The sequence below is a fragment of the Phallusia mammillata genome, chromosome 7 (assembly GCF_965637545.1).
Source record: "Phallusia mammillata chromosome 7, kaPhaMamm4.hap1.1, whole genome shotgun sequence".
Lineage (NCBI taxonomy): Eukaryota > Metazoa > Chordata > Ascidiacea > Phlebobranchia > Ascidiidae > Phallusia > Phallusia mammillata.
The window spans coordinates 24,049,191-24,062,884 of record NC_137258.1 but is presented as its reverse complement, the minus strand read 5'-3'; the positions used below and the strand labels follow the sequence as shown (position 1 = coordinate 24,062,884).

The 13,694-nt window shown below is 36.8% G+C and overlaps 2 protein-coding genes and 1 long non-coding RNA gene across 4 annotated transcripts; 2 read left to right on the top strand and 1 right to left on the bottom strand.

Annotated features, from left to right (window-relative positions):
• The first annotated feature begins 417 nt into the window (after positions 1-417).
• On the top strand, positions 418-2,933 carry LOC145202728 (uncharacterized). Its single transcript, XM_080075770.1, has one exon. It carries the CDS (start codon positions 501-503, stop codon positions 2,271-2,273), a length of 1,773 nt encoding a protein of 590 aa, XP_079931896.1. The 5' UTR covers positions 418-500; the 3' UTR covers positions 2,274-2,933.
• A 16-nt stretch (positions 2,934-2,949) lies between these two features.
• On the top strand, positions 2,950-9,443 carry LOC145202729 (pirin-like). The gene is made up of 9 exons (XM_080075771.1): positions 2,950-3,016; positions 3,538-3,697; positions 4,318-4,453; positions 4,943-5,071; positions 5,538-5,647; positions 6,294-6,377; positions 6,715-6,855; positions 7,629-7,755; positions 8,366-9,443. Exons 2-9 carry the CDS (start codon positions 3,557-3,559, stop codon positions 8,479-8,481), a joined length of 984 nt encoding a protein of 327 aa, XP_079931897.1. The 5' UTR covers positions 2,950-3,016; positions 3,538-3,556; the 3' UTR covers positions 8,482-9,443.
• A 144-nt stretch (positions 9,444-9,587) lies between these two features.
• On the bottom strand, positions 9,588-13,034 carry LOC145202731 (uncharacterized). 2 transcript variants are annotated; one of them, XR_013853332.1, is made up of 4 exons: positions 12,455-13,034; positions 11,767-11,980; positions 10,903-11,587; positions 9,588-10,836 (listed from the first exon to the last, which is right to left on the bottom strand). It is a non-coding gene; the product is annotated as an uncharacterized LOC145202731 (long non-coding RNA). The 2 variants fall into 2 exon arrangements; XR_013853331.1 differs by having other exon boundaries at positions 12,468-13,034.
• Positions 13,035-13,694: the final 660 nt, after the last annotated feature.

Genomic DNA, 13,694 nt, shown 5'->3' with positions numbered 1-13,694 from the left:
GTGATGAATACGTTATTAAAACGCAAAGTCACAAAGTATTTGCCAAGTGTATTCAGGCTATAAGTTGCGGAAAGTTGAACACTTCGTTCAGATTTTGTTGAAATATCTGTGCAGTATAACAGAAAAGAGTAAAAAGAATGTGTTTTACGCCAGCCTAAATCAAGTTATATTACTTTGTATCTGTGGTTTGTATTTGGCAGCCATTGTTTGATTTGTTTCTTGTTTATTCTTTGCAAACATTTTACAAGTGTTTTATCTTGTTGCGGCAGGATTTGTTTTACATTTGAAGATGAAAAGTTTGGAAATTTCTATTTATGGTATATGTTGAAGAGTTTAGTGTAGCGTTTAATACAGTTTGAGGTAATTATTACCAGTTTTATCAGCCTTTAATCCATTGTAAAACTGTGTGTTTGTCAGTCAAAAAAGTTTAATTTTTTGTACATAGTATTTAGGTGGTAAATGATAATGTAGAAGGTTTTTCGTGGACCTAAACATTCACAATGATCAGAAGAAGAAAAAACACATTTCGACCGATATTACCCAAATCTCAAACTGCTGCAAAAGGGGATGCAACGAAAGAAAAAGAGCCGACAAAGGGCAAAGACAATGACTCGGAAAAAGAAGAACCAGTACAGACACAAACCCAGGATGAATTAGCAACCAAAAATTTACCATCTGTTGAAAATGCTGATTTAACTAACAATGATAAATCAAGTGAAACCACAGGCAATGTGACAATTGTTAGCTCTGAAGTAGTAAGTACACAGCCTGTTTTATCTGAAAGTCCAGGAAAATTAGTTGAAGAAGCCCAAAAGGAAAGTTCATCATCTATAACAAGCACAAGTGATTCTGCAACTAAGAAACCCAGTACAAAAGAACCACCAAAATCAAGACGTCGAAAGCTAACAGCCATGCCAAACACCAAACGGGCTGCTAAACCTAACCTTAATAAAACTGTAGCAAAACCCAGTGATAGTGCACCACCACCTGTTTTTCCTGTGAGTGCTGCACCAGAAGTCCAACGGCCACAAATTGCAGAAGAAACAGTTCAATCTGTAGTAGTGGAAAGTAAAAGAACTGAATCGACTACGACAACAGATTCAGTTCCAAAAGAATCCCCGAAAAATTTAGTACCTTCGCCCACATTAACAGCGTTGACAATACCGCAGCCGAACGTTCATGCTCAGACAAAACTTAACCTGAGTCCCCCAACCAATATACCCCACACAATGACTGTTTCTATACACAGATCACCACAGCCTGGAAGTAAACTAACACATTCTCATGGCAGGAGACCACCGAATGTTGTACAAGCCACCAGAGTTCGACATGACTCAGTCCGAGAATCTGCAGTTAAAGACAAACTCAACAAACAGCGTGCAATCGACAAGCTTAAAGTGCTTCAAATGAGAGAGCCTGACAGCGAAGGAAAGCAATGGCCAACATTGGATCGTAACCTGATTTCAATGTCGGATTTAATTTACTTAAACCCACCAAAGACCATAGGTAAAGAGCTTGGATTAAGAGCAAAATTACGAGAAGTACAAGAGTTAGCCGACAAGATGGAGACTCCAATTGCGAGTCCTGCTCCGAGTCAGCCGGAAGCAGAGAATAATCCAGAGGTTGAGAATGAGGAAGATGAACCTGCTCTTGTTCCTCAGTTGAGAATCAACGAGGATGGGAGCGTTGTAATTGATGAGGAAAGTTTGGTTGTGAATTCAACTCCGAAGTCTGTTGAAACTGTTAATGCAGCGCCTGCCATTTACGAGAGTGGCTTGGCTAGCAAAGTAAACACTTTAAGCTTTCGGAAACGACCAGCAGCAAAGGCATCACGGTGGTCGGAAAAACAGACAAGAAAGTTTTTCTCTGCACTTGGTATTGTTGGTGCGGACTTCGACTTAATGAGTGCCATGTTCCGGCATCGGACCCGAGATGAACTCCGGCGAAAGTACAGCATCGAATGTCGTCGAAACTTCGCCAAAATCGATGACGCTTTGCGCAATCAGCATCTGAGTAAGTGGACAGATGAAATGTTTAAACCGGAATCCTCATCAGAAGATGAATCAAAACCTTCGCGGGCTAAAAAACAGAAAAAGAAACATAAAGCGCACCTACCTCCACCGCAACCAGTGGAGTCGCACGCTGAATTAACTTTACCTGTCACTGTCCCTGAAAATATTCCTTTCGATAACAGTCAATCGCACGATCTGTTGAGCACAATTATACACCAATGTGAAGTGGTAGTGGACTCCAGTCAGGCTTGTGCTTCTTAAGTTTCTTATTCTTGGTAGATTTATTTTATGTCGATGTGTCTTATTTGGGTTTTTTATTGATAAATGTAAAAGTTTATTAGTTTCAAGCATTTGTTGCCATTATTGCCTGAATATACTTATCTCACTTAATGATTACTGAAACGAAAAATCTTGAATGCCCCAATATTGTGCATGTACTGCACTGGTCTAAAGGTTTTGTTTTTGTGAATAGTACTTTTTGTGAAACAATTTGTCGTAGATAGTAACATGTGCATACCTCAAAAGTTTTTTAGTTTTGTTAAAATACCAAGCTAAAAAATGTGATAGAATTTATTTCCTAAAACCTATGGAAAGCATATTTTTTTTGTTTTTTGAGAAAATCACATTTTTGTCTTATAGTTTAAAAAGTTTGTATTTAAATGTACTGTAAAGCCTTAAATGTAATGCATTGGTTAAAGGTAGTTACGTTGGGTGTTAGATGTTTAATTGGGAATATAGTTTGGTTTTGGAATTGTGTTAAGCATATTTGTTGCTATCGCTATTTTTTGTGCTGCCTAATAATCTGTTGTTCACTTATTTTGTTGATGTGAAACGGAATTGCTGCCGTTAGATTCCTTATAGTTTATGTTTGCTGAGTTTAGAATGAAAACAGTTGTTTATTGTTTGCGGATTTTTTTTCAGCCATAGTATCTGAACTGCTGTCTTTAAAATTTGACTTGTGACATCTGAAACTGATCACAAGGATAACTTGGGTTTAAAAAAAGGTTAGTTACATTATTTGAATTATTTGTAGTTTAATGGTGCTAGTTTAAAAACATAAAAAAGTGTTTGTATTTCAGTTAATTTTTGTGATTTCAATTAGAATAAAGATTTGTGTGGAGTTTATTAGTTAAACACAAATGCCGTTGTTGTGCGAATCTCATTAAAGCAAAACACTTAACTCAGAAGATTATTATATGAAAACCAAACTCTAGTCAACTAAACCTCTGTATTATTTTGCAGTAACACAAAATGACATCTTTAGTTGAAGAAAGTTGAATTTAGCCAGTGGTGGGATTCAGGCGGTTTTATAGGACCGTCTCACGGAAGTTTATTAGATCAGCGAACCGGTTAGCATTACTGGTTACTGTCAATGGACTTTATGCAACAGAACTGGCTGAAAAATATGACTTTTGTGATAGAACCGACTGACAAAAAATTTGAATCCCACCACTGGACATATATTACTGAATGTATTTAGCAATTTGCCAAAATGTTTAAGACAAATTCATGTTATGCTTTTTAGATCCTCATCCCATTGTTGGATGCTGCGATCTGCATTTCTTCTTCATCTATTTGTGATATTTCTTCCTGGAGTGTTACCACAAACAAAATCAAATCCACAATCTATCCATCAAAGTTTTTCTGAACCCAACACATCATACACTATGTCTGCACCAAGGAAGGTAAGAAGGCATTTGCAAAGTCTAAAACACAAGTCAATACAATGTTTTGAAGATGCCTGATTAGTTAGTACAATTGTCATGTGTTCACAAGGTTATGGGTTTTAACCCTGTCTCAGTCACTGGTATTTCTCTAAGCAAGAAACTTGAACGACATTGCTAGCCTATAACCCAGTGGTTCTCAAACTTTTTTTGTTGCAATGCCCCTGGACAGGTTTTTCTGGACTTGCGACGCCTCAGCAATTAAAAGTTAATGAGGAAACTTATTATTAAAGTTGTGTTTATTGATACAACAACAAAAAGCCATGAAACAGAACTATTCTGCGACGCCCGAAAACTAAAATGACGCTGCACAGTTTGAGAACTATTGCTATAACCTATAAGAACTCTATCAAAAACAATCAAAAATGAGTCGGCCGACTTCCAATGGTACTCCAGCGGCGGATTCATTATGAGCATTAGGCATTCATGTCGGTTTCCGTTCGTTCTGCCCTAATATAGTGACATTGGACTTTTGTAGGGGCCCAAAACATAAAATATGTGATTTAGAAAGCATTTCTTCCAAAAATTATCACAAAAGTAAAATTTTTAAAACATGCATAAATAACTAAAGCTACTTTTAGGTTGTGAGAAAAGTTCTTAGTGTTGAGATGAATGAAGGAGTTGGAGCAAAAGTTCGTCGAAGTGTTGGTCGCCCCGAACTTAAAAATCTCGACCCTTTCCTGTTACTGGATGAGGCGAAAGTAAAACCTCCAGCAGGTCAGAAATTAACAATCTTATTATATTTTAATTACAGAAATCATTAAAAATAGTGTATGTTTTAATATAAACAGTTTGGATTGCTTGATTTGTAAACCCATTATCCATGAATTGTGTACATTTTTTAAATCTCACATAGTTATTGACTAAAACTTGTTTGTAAAGTCTCTTTTATGCCTTAACTTAACAACATAGTATCATATACTGGGTTCTGAGCAGCTTTTAGTCAACCATGGTCAGTATAGTTTGCATTAATGAGCGATTGTTAAAATGAAGTTTTCTTACATGAAAGGAAATAGACTCACTTTAACTTAAAGGTCACTACAATAAGCTGCTTGGTTCAAGCTTATCAATCATTAACATTCACATATTTTTTCACCAATGCCCATATATATATACAATTTGTTCAAGCCATCAGACATCTGTTTTGTGGCTTGTTGTATTTTTTTCAATCAATAAATTTTGGTTTAATTAACATCGATCGAACAGGTTTTCCTGATCATCCCCATCGAGGATTTGAAACAGTGACCTACATTCTTAAGGGATCAGTGGAGCATGAAGATTTCTGTGGACATCGGGGGGTCATAAATGAGGGCGACCTCCAGTGGATGACGGCAGGTAATGTGAAATTAAATCTCTTTTCTTATACAGTGAACCTCACTCAAATTAAAACTTGAGTTACAAATGATTTGTAATGTGGTAAAGCTTCAACTAATCGACATCGGTTAATCCGGATCTTCACCTAATACCGACAATTTTTTGGTCGAAATGCATCCGGATTAACCAAGGTATTTTCAAAGTGTGTTTTTGTTAGTAGCATGGAATTTGTTTGGGCAGTTGACAAGATCTTTTGTTAGGGGTTAATGAATTTGCTAGGCTTTGTATGTGACAAACAGGAATATGCAATAAACTTGTATGCATTAATCATATTTAAGCATTCCAGTTTTCAGACACCTGTTCACAAGGTCGTACTCGTATCACAAAGGGTGTGTGTGAAACTATAATATACAATCCAGAAACCACATTTGTCCTCATTACCACCACCAAGTAATCACCCAGTAACATTGCTAACCACATTATGTAGGTCGTGGTGTTGTCCACTCGGAAATGCCGCACACAGACGATGAATCGATCGCCGTACAATTATGGGTTAATCTCCGAAGTGACTTGAAAATGTGTGAACCTGCTTATCAGGTGGGTGTAATTGATTTTCTCATGTTTGTTTGTTGATAAGTTCAGTTCTTTTGCCTGTTTTAATTTGTCAATTAGAGAAGTTGTCAGGTGCAAATAAAGATAGGCATGAACTATAAATATTCTTTTTCAATTTTATTGCAAGATTTTTTTTCTTTCGTTGTCTGAATTAGAGTTTACCCGGGCACTTCATCCAGCTTTCTCACAAAAAAATTACACAGTGTTTGTCAGAAAGAGGGGGTGCCAATATTTAATCAACCAAGTGATTCTATTTGAATAAGATACTGGGAATGCCTATTACTTAGGTCAGTGGTTCTCAACCTTTTTTATTGTCAGGGCCAAATGGTAGTTTTTTTATGTGTGTGGGGAGCAGCAAAAAAACGAGACTTCAGAAAATCACTCAAGATTTTTTACCTTGAAAGCTATCATAGCAATCTTCGGTGGTTTTCTCAGGTCTAGTGCGAGCCGCAAAATAAGTAGTTGGGAGCCGCATACGGCCCTGAGAGCTGTGGTTGAGAATCACTGACTTAGGTGAAAATGAATATATCACAAAAAAATGGTGGATGATTTGAGACCGATCAAAGTTGGTGGTCTTTAAACAACAGCGGATTTTTCCAGTTGTTTAATTCTCTTCCCACATTTTGTTTAGGAGCTTTTAAAAAAAGATATTCCCAAACCAAGCAAGGATGGAGTAACTGTTGCAGTTATATCTGGGGAAGCCCTTGGAGTAAAAGTAAGTTATCATGTTTGAAATAAACAGGATCTCCATATACATACAAACATTTGTATACATTTGCACTCTTAATGCATTCCAACCAAACTTGATCTTTTAGACATGTAAAAGTCACCCATGCAAATAAAAGGTCATCACAGTACAAAAAATTGTCTTGAATCCATGTAAAGTTCCTCCACAAAATATACCCAGTTAATGTGAATATTATATGTTCTTTTTAACATACTTTTATGACCAACCCAGTTGTTGCTCTGTATAAATAAATAAAAACAAATTATTACACAATGAAACTTTGCAATCAAAATTCTACTTGTAACAAAAACTTTTTTTTTCACAGTCAAAAGTGTTCACCCGTACCCCAACCCTGTACCTGGATTTCAGACTCACCCCGGGGTCGAAACACACCCAGGAAATCCCCGAGGGGTGGACAGCATTCGTTTACACCCTTAACGGGGTCTCGAACTTTGCTGGAGAAGAGGTGAGTGAAAAAACATAGTGGTATAGGGTTTGGTTTGCAATTATGTGGAATTTCATTATTCATCATACGAAGTGTTTTTGTTTGGGCATTTATTAAAAATTTTACAAACAAAAATATCTGCTAGATAGTGAAGTATAGTAATTGGAGATTCTGCCTAAACAATATCAATGTGAATAAGTTTAAATGCAGTTCGCAAAGTAATACTCACTGTCAAGTTATGCACAAGTATACATAAAATAGGCCTACCCTATTTCCATCACCAAAAAAAGGAGGACACGTAAAAAAATACTTGAGGCCACCAAAAAATAAAAGCTTTAGAAATTAGACGTTATAAAATAGTTTGGATATGGTTTAATGTTTATCACATCGCAACACTAAAATATGCTTGCATTTTCAAAAAATATAAAACCTGTATTCTTTGAAAAAAAAGCTAAAGATGTATATTTGGCTGTTTTCAAAGGCATAATTGTCACATATGTATTTGTAAATCAGAAATTCCTTAAAAATGAGAACATTTGGGCATTTTCTCTTGTCCTCTGAGGACAACTTGGTTTTTGTTAAAAAGGCGGACATGTCCTCCAAAGAGGACGTATGGTAGGCCTAACATAAAACTTCTGGGTAAGAACACCAAAGAATAAAGTTAAATATTCTTTCGAATCTGAATGCAACAGTTCTTAACCATTTGTGACAATCAGTATTTTGCACAGGATTTTCCCTCATATGTATCTATATAACATACATTTGTAATATTTACATATTTTATTTGTTCGCAGATAGCAGCTCATTACACTGTTGTATTTGGAGACGGAGACAGTATTGAATTGGCAAATAATTCACAAGAGGACTCCAGGTTTCTACTCATAGCTGGGCAACCACTGAATGAGCCGGTAGTGCAGCATGGTAAGTAAAAATCAAATACAGGCGAATCCAGTTAAATGCATAATCCATTTAATCACATAGACAGTGTTTTTTTAAGGTGTCAAATTTCTCCAGCGGTTTCCCAAAATTTGCCAGTAGCCTAACAAATAATTCGTTTAAGCAAATATGGCTATTTTTTGGTATTTAAATGAAACACTTGCGGTCACCCAAACCAAACCTTAAAAAAACCTGCACGTGAGCATTGATCAAACAGATTGCAACTCTGCATGAGTGATAAAAGCAAATTTAAGCGATGGGTTGGAACTCTACAAACGGACTTTAATCAAATCATAACTGCTTGAATAATTTGTATTTAGAACGCATCATGCAGCGTTTCAACAATCACTGTTGTCATCATCAGTGCAAGTGGAGGACTGACAACAGCGATTGTTGAAACGTCTGCCAAATGTATTCTATGTATACAAATTCTCTGGCAGTAATGTGTTTGATGACATATCAGCATGGTATTCATCAAGGGAACTGAATTAGAAGTGTCATTTAATACAGCCCGTTTTGACTTGGCCGATCTTGGTTTTAGCCCACTGCATACAAAAGGTTGCCGACCCTTGACCTAATGTTTAAATATTTCCAGGCCCGTTTGTGATGAACAAACCGGAGGAAATTCAGTCAACATTTCTCGATTATCAACTTGGAAGAAACGGCTTCGAGCGCGCCCCCAAGTGGCGGAGCGAGCGCTCCAAGACGTAAAGGGCGACCCCAAGTGGATTTACCCCGTCCAAATCTGACCCCTTATACCGATTCCCCTTCTAATCGTCGACACCTCAAACTAATGTTTATTCCTCCCTGCCGCCACATAGCGGGAGTTTTGATCACTTTTTGCACGTTAATAATTATTGCTTTGGATATAAGAGTGTAATAATTTTCTGCTTGCTTAGTTGGCAAGTTAATGATGTTCTGCCAATATAACAGCTTGAGTAGATTTAATTTTTTTTCTAACCAGCGATACAATTTTATATGAATTAAAAAGCGTTCTTGTAGTTCCAATGTTGTATTGTTTTGTTTGACTAAAAAAATGTTTACTGAAGTTTTATGTTATTAATTTTTTATTACTTGTTTTACGTGATAATAAGGTTGTAAATTATGATATTTTCTGCATTTCACTTAACACTGTACAGCAGTGGGAGAAATTCTCCTAAGGAAAGAATCTTAAAACTTAATGCTTTTGTGACCAGCTGATTCGGTACAGGCCTGGCGTACTAAGATTTATCGATATGTATGCCGCGATCGCTGGTCTGCATCGACGCTTCAGGGCTGATCCCAGTTATGAATATGTTTCATCTTAGCTTAAAACTTGAGGGAAGGAATTTACTTTAATATTTACATGTGGTTTGTAAATAGATACTTAAGCTCTGGGAATATAAAATGTAAAGTTGATAAAAAACACAATTTTAAATGATCTTTATATGGTTTAGCATCTACTATGTAGTATATTGGGGAGGAATGAAAATGTTTTGAAATTTTAAGGGAGGAATTCGTCGATAAATGTTGGGAACCACTGCCGTACAGTTATTTGATGTTGCAAGACAATTCCCTTAAATGAGATTTTTGTACAGAACACTTAATAGTTTATTATTGTAAAATTCTCTATGGCGTTTTCGCATTTTATCAAACTAAAACCACAGTTATAAATAAAACTGCCCATGTGTGTATGTTGTATTGGAATTCGACATCTCTAGACAAATGCTCTTAACAAGGGCTATAAATCGACCCCAAAGGGACTGATTTGGATTAAAATTTAACCAATATGTATATGTGTGCACGATTAGTACGTCAAAAATACTAAAAAAATACAATCGACTGTTTTTGTTTTTTATTGCAACTAATTTGCAATATTGCAACTCGTGGGAAAACGATTTTGCGTTCGTTCTGTAAGTGAATTAAGTTAACACACTGCAAGGCAACTATCCATTCATGTCGTAAAAAGTAACAATCCGAACAGAACAAAGGATAATGCAATAAAACGAAACATTTGGATGTGAAACAGCACAGTTGTAAGTAGTGATGCACCGAAGTTTCGGTTGGCCGAAACATTTCGGCCGAATACGCCGTTTTCCGATGTTTCGGTTTCGGCCCGAACATTTTGAAAATTCGGCCGAAACCGAACTTTTTAATTGCATGAAATTAATGACTATCATTTTCACCAATACAATACGTCATAAATCAACTAATTAATTGTATCTATAAAATACGAGCCACGTTGTCTGCAAAAATTACAAGTTTAGTAAAGCTTCCGCATTGTGTAAGTCAGGCCTGTCAAACTCGCGGCCCACGAAGCCCTCCGATGCGGCCCACGAACAGTCAACAACAATTATAGTATTTTGTCAGATTTTTATGTAATTATAAATAGTGGTATATATACGATATAAACCTATTCTTTATATCTGTAATTTTTGAAACAAAAACCAGCAGGTAATTGGCGGATGTTGGTGAAATAAGGACCTGCAATGCGGCTGTCGTAGCGAAAATGTTGTTTAAGTGTATAAAACTTGATTAAAAATCACATGCGGCCCTCGTAAATGACAATAACGTTCTATAATTAATTGCAAATACAAACTAATAATTGTAGATATTCGAGAAAACTTTAAACAACAATTTAGGTACCATTGCATTATGCAATTTCCTCTGTATGAAATTATTTCGCAACGGTTAAGAACCACGGACCTGAAACAGTGGCGTAGCCAGGGAGGGGCCAAAGGGGCCATGGCCCCTCCCAAATTTTTAAACTTGCATATTGAGAAAGTTTAATTTAGTGTAGTTTCGTCCCTCATCATTGTGGTTTCGTCTATCAACTATCAAAGTAATATATAAATTACCAAAAATAACTGTTGTCACCAAGTTGCAAGCCGAAATCCATGCTTTTTTATATTTATCCAGACATGGAATAAATCAGTAAATAAAGCGTTTGGCTGTCCCGTCGAACTACAATTTGGCAAGTCACGTGTTTGGTAGAAGCACGCCTTACGCCGAGCGTTAGCGAAAAGTTGTATTGGACAACAAGTTATTTGGCCCCTTCCAAAATTTTCGGCTGCCTACGCCACTGACCTGAAATAATTGTCAACACGTTATTATTGGTTTTTGATGATTCTATTTGTGTACTGTACCACAAACCGTAAACGCTGTGTTTCCAAGGGTAACGTGTTTTTTGAATTCCGGCCAACGATTTTTCATTTCCGTTTTTTTATTCCGTCCATGTAAACCAGTGGTTCCCAAACTTTATCTACTCGCGTACCATTTTTTGGGTTCATGCAGCGTTCTCGTACCACCTACAATCATTGTTAGAATTTATTGGATAAAAATGTTACTAAACTTTACTAACTAACTTTACCTTAGTAACTTTGGCCTTTAGTAACCAAAGGCTCGTAAATATTAAACAAAAAATAGTCAAACTTTTACCGCCCTCGCTACAGTGCTACTGTAAACACAACTAGTAGCTTATTACAAAAACTGACTTTAAGGACTTATTACGTCGTAATAACAGATTCATTACGTCATAATAAACCTATTTCGTCACAAAGAAACCTTGCTTAACAGTTCAATGCGTCAATACACCAAGGAATTAGAATTTAGTAGGAAATATAGTGTGAAATTTCACGCTCTACGTAACTTGTGTGAAATAAAGATCGTTTGGTGTGAACTTAATAAGTTGCTCGCGTACCACCTTGGAGACCTTCGCGTACCACTAGTGGTACGCGTACCATAGTTTGGGAACCACTGATGTAAACAACTCCGTCTTTCCGTAGCATTTCAATTTCCCGAAAATACTCTTTTACCGCCAGTAGTCACGTTAGTATTTCTGTAAAATGCGTAATGTAGAATACTAAATACTGTGGTAGAATACGTATTTCTGTAAAATTTATAGTGTAAAAAAGTAAATATTTTGGTAGAATGCGTCTTTGTGTAACATTCGTAGTGTATGATAGTAAATACTGTGGTAGAATACTGAATATTTCAATGTTTTATGGTAGAGCTCACATGAAATTTCATAATTGTAGATTGTTGCCATGTTTTCCAACCGAGTCTTTCCGCGCCTAATGCAATTCACAAAGTGCAAAAGTTGTACCATCCGGTAATTTCCCTTCCAACACAGCTTTACAATCCGAATCAGCGCTTAAAAATTTTTCCCTGCCGAAAAGCTCGTTTGTGAACGAGCTTTGTGCAAGGATCTGTGAAAACTCCCGACGTTTTTCTGCAAGAAAGGCAGCGTTTTAGTTTCAAATTGTTTTGACCCGATATTGATTGTTTTACGATTTTTACCATGACGACAACACTTTGATTTTGACGCCATAGTAATTGTTTGTTGACACTTCCGTAATAAATCGTCCACTCGTAACTATGTTAAACGCTGTGTTTAATTTGTGTTGAATGATAAAGTTTTTAGTATTTGCCCGGCTGATTACGCTTCAGTGGGCCGGGAGTACTGTGATCTACATAGGAGTCAGGGCAGATCCCAATATTGGGATATGTATTCATCTTAAATGTGTTTAGTAGTAATTTGGGGGCATTGACAGGTAAATAATGGACCGTAGCTGCTTAAAAATATCACATTATAAGTCAGTCATATTATACTTCGATAAAAATAATGATTGTTTGGGGTATGCATATTTATTAAACGAAAAAAAACATGCTTTAGAAAGGTGATAAAGAACTTAAGAAATGTTACCGGCTCTCATCACCTTGGTTAAAGTATGCAATCAAACTGTTCCGTTACAGTTCAGCAGCCTGGCCAGTCTGCAGAACATGGCAGTTCCCGACGAGATCTCGTGCGTGCAGGGCCTACTTGGTGCGCGTGTGCACGGCCCGTAAGTTCGCGTGCAAGACCAATTTCAGCAGGCGCAAAGCAAGTGAAAGAGGCTAAGATAGACCAGTTAAACGCCTTTGGGGCAGTATTTGCGCGTGCAAACTCAAAAAAATTGGCGTGCAAAAAATTCTGTTACAAAAAAATCGTGCGTGCACCTGCCACATTCTGCAGACTTGTCGCCGGGTGCATTTTCAGGTAAAATTCCACCAACCGCTGTTTCAGGGAAAAAAATAAAGTAAAAGTCCCTGCCTTAAAATGCTTACATAAGGTACATTGCTTCAAAGCACTTCTATACTACAACAAAAACGCAGTATGTTTTTCTAACACTAACTTTAAGCCTTTCCTTGTCATAGCCTCCACGCAACTGAACGGAGCCTTAGAATTTACGCGGGTAACATTCCCACGTTGATTGGTTGAAGGGCGTTTTGGAATCAGCCATTCGTGTAAAGTTGCATTCAAAGAAAATACTTAAGGGTTTCTTTCTTCTTTTTAATATGAGATTCACATCCTGAAAAGACGAGCTGTCAAGCAATTACTTTTCATTTTAGAAAGCGTGGCTAATAAACTATTTAGAGCTAAATCACTAAGTAATAAAAAGGTAATAAATATTAGAGGTTGCATAACATTTTACCAATGTTCTACGTGACAAACATGAAATATATTTTTGTGTCCAGTGATCTATTGCCCATTTGGGTCCTAAAGTAGTTTTCGTAATTTAAATTCTTTCTTCAGACAAGCTTATGCCAGCAACGTTTAACTCTTGTTCGGTGTCAAAAGAACATGAACAGGACAACAATTTTGAAGCGTGGTGTCTATTCTTAACCCCGTTGCTTCTATTGGAATTCAAAGTCTTTAGATGACAAACCTTTAAAATAAAAATTCTGAATCGATTTAACTATTTCGAAACTTGACCTAGCAATCAAAGTTCCATTGGAGTTATAGAGTCGCCATAACTGCGGCCAGTTTCTATTTAAAACCTGGAAACAAACTTAGAACGAGCCAAGTTTAGCCCGGCGGTCGCGTTTTCCACTTGAAAACGCTCGAGGATATTTTCGGCGCCAAAAAATTACCAGGAATTCGTTGACGTCATCTTGATTGTGAT